This window comes from Lepidochelys olivacea (genome assembly GCF_965140295.1).
Source record: "Lepidochelys olivacea isolate rLepOli2 genome assembly, chromosome: 1".
Taxonomy (NCBI): domain Eukaryota; kingdom Metazoa; phylum Chordata; order Testudines; family Cheloniidae; genus Lepidochelys; species Lepidochelys olivacea.
In genome coordinates, this window is record NC_140411.1 from 178,835,744 (window position 1) to 178,841,743 (window position 6,000).

The window sequence follows — 6,000 nt, forward strand, 5'->3', positions numbered from 1 at the left end:
CCTAACCCAGTTAGGCTTTGCAATGCTGAGTACAGCAACACCTACACATCTTTAAAAATCTGATCCTTATTGCTTTTGAAAAGCTGGCCACTTCATTTTGCTACCAAAATGGGAACTGAGCTCTTTGGCAAATCTGGCCGTCTTTGTGGGCGCTTTTGAAAATCTTGCAGTTGTATGGCATGGTTAACATACCCAGTACTGTAAATAAATACACTAAGGCTCTGTCTGCACTGGCAAGTGAAGAATAAAACTTTTATCATTCAGAGGTGTTAAAAAAACACTCACACCCCAAAAGACAAGAGTTTTGTCGAGGAAAAGCACCGGGGTAAACAGCGCTTTGTCGTCAGGAGTGCTCTCCTGCCAACAAAGCTACCACTGCTCGCTGGGTGTGGAAGTTTTTTGTCGGCCGGAGAGCTCTCTCCCACCAACAAACAGCAACTACACTGCGCATTTGTTAGCGGCACGGCTGTAGTGACACAGCTGTGTGCTAAAAGCTGCGTAGTGTAGACACAGCCTAAATCCAGCGGCTACACTACAGTACACATCAATCACAGAAGGTTGAGGGCACATTGAAAACTGGAACGTTAGATGATACTGAATTGGTCTTTAAAAGGGTTTTGAAAGTGAGGGAAGGGGAAGAGTCAGGCATATAGGCCCCAGCGTTGCAATGCACTTTGCACAAGCAGACCCTTGAACCAATACACAGTCCTTTTGTCTTCTTTGGGGTTCAGGTATCCACCTGTGAGCAATGTATTGCAGGATCGTGTTGATGTTGAGTGGGCTACAGTGGCTGTTGACATCCTGTAGCGATAACGATCAATCCTTTGATTTCTAAGGCTTCAATTTCTAACAGATATAAGGTACAGCGCTAATAGATCGGCAGTTTGCCAATTCAGTTTCTGCAGTGCTCCAAGAACAATCTTGTAATCATCTAAGTGTTGGTCAGGGGGGTTCATAACATTTTCATTTTCATTTTTTACAGCTGAACAAGAACATCAAAATGAGCAACAGACCCTGACCTTAAGGCCCGATCTCAGCTTTAACAAGTCAGAGGTAAATGACTGTCCGAGAGACTCTGGATGTTACATCTTATCGGAAAATTCAGATAATGGCAAAGAAGAGCTAGATACAGAAAACCTATCTGACGTGCTACAGACAATCACCATCACTGAGACCAACTGATATATGTGCTTTTCTGCAGCTTTGCAGACAGGACTATCAGATACGTTAAGCTAACTTGCTAGTATGGCAGCACAATAATAGGTTGCAAATATTCTCAACATCGAAAGCACTCTTAGGGTTTCCAGCTGAAGTACAATATTTTTGACTTTATTCAATATATGGACACTGTGTACCTGAATCTTGGTTGACGAAAATAATGTCCATACTTTCCTTGTTTATTAATTCTTGAACAGTTGACTGAAGGGAAAATAAATAACTGCTATATATATAGATATAGATATAAAATCATTTTCTATTAAAAGAACAGGGAGTTATTTTTAGGCATTGGCACATAGTTCTGGATATGTTATCTTCTGAAACATTCTGAAATATTGTAAATAGTGTACATATTTATTTTAAAAGCTAAATATTAATTATTGTCCTTTTTTATCTTCTGAGGAATGTTTCTCTGATATTTGTACAAAACAGACTTTTCACCAGTACACCAGCATAATAAAAAGGTGATTAGGGTTGATATTCTACAGTACTATGAAAAGTACTGGGTCTGACTCACATTTACATTAAAGCTGCTTTACACCACTCTGCTGTGTAATGTGGGCATAAAGGAAATTTCAGCCACTTGAAGGCCTCTTTACATTACCATGGTGCAAAGGGGCCTTAGTGTAAATGAGAATCCGGCCCTCTGTCTTCAGTAGCCTTTAGGAGCAACTTGCAGTTTGAATTTTGTACACATTTATCTTTTTATTACTATTTACAGTCTTTCTAAACATTGTGAAATGAAAGCGAGAGCTATTAGCAATTAACTGATATCCACAACTGAGCTTTCATTATTATTTTTGGTGAAACTCCTTCCTTGTGCGCTTAGCATGAAATTTGTCAGTAGAAATACTTGTTTGTATGCAAAAGCCAATAGCTAATACATTGGTATATATTATCAGTGTACTCCATACAACAGCTAATCATCATTTCCCCATGTATTTTACACTAGAATATACCTTTTATTTGCTTTTCCCTTCTTCTTGAAGTACTTCCTTTGACAATAAACAGAACTATGTGATTGAAACTCTTAAAAACTTTTTAATGTGGACACTAACTTTTCAAAGACTGTATGTTTATAATGGTAACATAATATATGAGACATCTACTGAGTATTTTTTATCATGCATAATCTGTATCAAATTAATGTAGTGACTTCCTCTCTCACCTGTTAGTCACACATTTTCATAAATTATATCTATGTTGAATAGTTTCCACTAGCTTGCTGACATTTTTTTAAAAATCACCCTTCAGAAGAGACCAAGTCTGGAAAGTTTCTCAAAAAGAGAATTTCCGAGGAAGTTATGAACAAGTGAAAATGGGAATTTACAATGAAAACTGTTTTGACAGCCTTCTCTCTACCTGTCACTAAATGCCATAGTGCAATGGGTGTGTTCATGTTGGCCTCAGAACCATAAGGTGTGGTTCTACTCTGAAAAGTTACTTTGTGAACACGGCATTGTGGGATTCCATACTCTCTGTATGTTAATGACTTCCATATCAAACATGCTGTGTTCACAAGGAGCAAGATAGGCTTAGGTTGTGTTTTCTTGTTAACTTCCAGGCCTGCAGACTGGAGCTGGCATCTGTATGTCAGGCTAAGTGGGTTCTCATATAACTACGGAAAAAGGATCTGCAATTAGAACTCACTTAACAAGCCTTTGATGATGCATGAGCCAAAATGGAATTTTTTTTTAGGGCATCTCTACACAGAAACTTGCACCAGCTTCACTAAATCAGTTTCCTAATGTATTTCTAATAAGTTATTTCAGTAAACATCTGTATACGGACACATACGGTACCGACATGAGCTAAATCAATGGTAGCAACTTTTGTTCCAGAGAAGCATGTTCAGGTGACAGCCAGGTAAGATCTCTAGGATAGCCTATGCGTGAGTGATTAGAGTCCACAAAGGCAGGCATATAGAGTGACACACATGTTCTGTGGGATATCTAATTGTATGGATTTATAGGAAGAGAGAGGACTCGTTTAATCAGTTACAGTGACACAGTTAGGTGTGGCTGTGTGTTTAGCAAAATATCCACCTGCCCGTTTTTTTACAGGAACCAACCCATGCACCAGATTCAGTTGATGGCAAGGGGGGTGGACAGTTATAATTGACAGACTGACTATTAGCCACTCATTAAAAGTGTGGATGTGAACTGTGTGTTTAGCTGTTTGTGTCCCAAACCAGTTAGAAACACAGTCAGTATCTGCCCAAATCGTTGTGTGTGCTGGAAAATGTGTCAAAGTAACTAAATTTATTTAAGCCATTTGCAACTTCCTGTGAAGGCTAAATGATTACATCTCACATTGAGAAATTTCCGCTCGCTCAAGCAATTCTGAGAAAAATGATGAGGAAATTGTACACCACAAAGCTTAAAAAAATCAGGTTACGGGCAACACGCATGTACAGCCTTCTTGCACCTCACAGCAATTCTGTTAATTGCCCTGAGCATGGATTAAACCTGGAGTCCTTACTCAAGCAATCGCCTATTGGCTTCAATGTTGTCTTGTCTAAATATGGCCTAGGTAAAAAATGAGCTGCCCCAGTGGTAGCAATGGTGAGAAATTTTAAGAAAAGACTTATGTCAACTTGAGGAGGTTCCAAAGGCTGCCAGGAAGGTCGGGGGAGGGGAGCATGCTGTGGAGGCCCTCCCTTTCACTCCTTCGGGGCCGTTTTATGCTCTATTTCACTTATTGACGCCTCTGTGCCTCATAATTGAGGGAGTGTAGGATCCTCGGTCCTAGTCAGACAAAATGGGGAGCTCTACATTTCCCTTCATTGCAGGGTGTGTGGGAAGGAGCAAAACAAAGTAGAAATAGTTGAAGAGGCCCTGGATTTCACAGTGCAGAGTCATGGATGATACCAATGCAGAAGTCAGTGTTACTTTTAGCAGCATTGCCTTCTGCTCATCACTTTCCTCCGATCAAACGGGGAGAGAAGTATTTCACAGTCAGAGGAGTCAACAGAAACAGGACTTCTATGGGAGCTGTGCTTCTTAGGTGAAGGCTGGCCAGTGGCCACACAGCACCATAGAAGGAACCAACGTGTCACATAGAGGCCCTAAAAACCCACAGAGATTGGCCTGCACGACCTTGGAATCTGCTCCCTGACTTCTCCTTTTGTTATAAATCTCTTGAAACTCAATGGGCCTGATTTGCCAATGCTTGGTTCCGTGCACATTCAATTAGCCGTGTACAAAGTGGGTGTAAACCACTGTAGGCAGTGTAGGTGACTGCAGAATTCTGATCTAGGAGCATTTTCTTCTGACTTTGCCCAGGTGACTACACAAGGTACAAGATAGAGGAGAGTTTGTAATTCATCAATTCCCTCTCTTTTTTATGAGATGTAATATAAATGATTGGCTTTCAGTGATGTTCCAGAATGGGGCAAAGTTGACATAAAGAGCAAGCTGAGGTTTCCTTTAGTAATGTGTATTCATTTAAAAAAAAAAGGGGGGGGAAGGGTTCCAAACAGGTTGCTGTGGTATTGTAGTCAGACTTGGGGACTGAAATGTAAACAATATTTGTGTATTGTGCAGCTATAATTATTGACTTAAGTGGATTTTGGAGCATGCCTTGTGCCCATGCTTCAAATAAGCACCTTTTCTGGGTGCTGGGAAAACTCAGAAAGAGAGAGAGGTAGTTGCTACACTGAGGAGCTCCTGGGATGTAGGGCTAGGACACCAGACTGAGAGCCAGAAGCTGAGTTCTATTCACAGCTCTGTCCTGGACTTGCTTCGTAACTTTCAACAAACCAGTTAGGGACAAATTTTCAAAAACTCTCTCTACTCTTCTTGCTCAGGTTTTGAGTTATCATTTTTAGATGCTGCTGGCCTGGCCTCAGAAGTGCTGAGTATATGTGCAGCTCCCACAGACTTCAGCTGCACTTGTGAGTTCTCAGCAGACTCTCTGAACATCAGGCACCCAAGCTTTTGAAAGCATAAACATGGTACTCTTCAAGTATGGTGCTCAACAGAACATTGTGCTTCAACCCTCTCTGCATTGTCTGCCATATCACATGAGAACAGTCCCATACTGGCTCCAAACACCATCTTAAATGCAGAGAGCTTTTTAAATATCTTCTCCACTAACATTGTACTTTACAGAGCACATGTGTAAATGGGAGGGCAACTCAAAGTTACTCAGGGCAGGACAGGAAAATCAGCTTTCTAGCAAAATGAAAAAAAGTCAAACCAAAGGACTCACGTTCCTTCATACAAATCTCTCCAACACACCACCTTACCATATCCTGAGTTGTCTCTAATGCTTCCCCTGTTTTGGAGGTTAATCACGAGCGTGTTTCCTAGAGCAGATATATTTAGTAAAATGAACAATATCAGGATAGCCTGCTACAGTAAATACCCACTTGGCTTGCTGTATTAATGAAAATTGAATTTATTATTTATTATTTTAGTATTAAATGTCAACAAGCTTTCTGAAGAAGCTAGACTATTAGTGTGACTGATGAAAGTGCTACCGTACGTTAGCAGTACAAACACGGCTACACGACATTTAGCCAACTCCTTAGTATTTTCTTTTGCTAAACAGTAACAGTACTGACTTTGCTCAATTGTAATGAACTAAAACATATGATCTGTCATTTTATGAAGGGTTTATGTCTTTTTCACTGATTATGGATGGAAAGCCATTGTGATTAGATCTGTGAACTAGCAAATGTCTGTCCCTTTGTTGCCTCCTGTCAAGGTTCCTCCCCCACTCTGAACTCTAGGGTACAGATGTGGGGACCTGCATGAAAAAACCTCCTAAGCTTATCTT

General features: G+C 40.4%; 1 protein-coding gene across 2 annotated transcripts in view; it reads left to right on the forward strand.

Annotated features, from left to right (window-relative positions):
- Positions 1-1,411, forward strand: part of SAMSN1 (SAM domain, SH3 domain and nuclear localization signals 1) — a 120,148-nt gene extending 118,737 nt beyond the window's left edge. Inside the window, exon 16 of one of the 2 annotated variants that reach the window (XM_084633339.1) lies at positions 983-1,411. In XM_084633339.1, coding sequence (XP_084489465.1) covers positions 983-1,182 — 200 coding nt within the window. In that variant the 3' untranslated portion in view covers positions 1,183-1,411. The remainder of the gene's footprint in view (positions 1-982) is intronic. The other variant, XM_084633340.1, reaches the window with a different exon arrangement.
- The last annotated feature ends 4,589 nt before the right edge of the window (positions 1,412-6,000 follow it).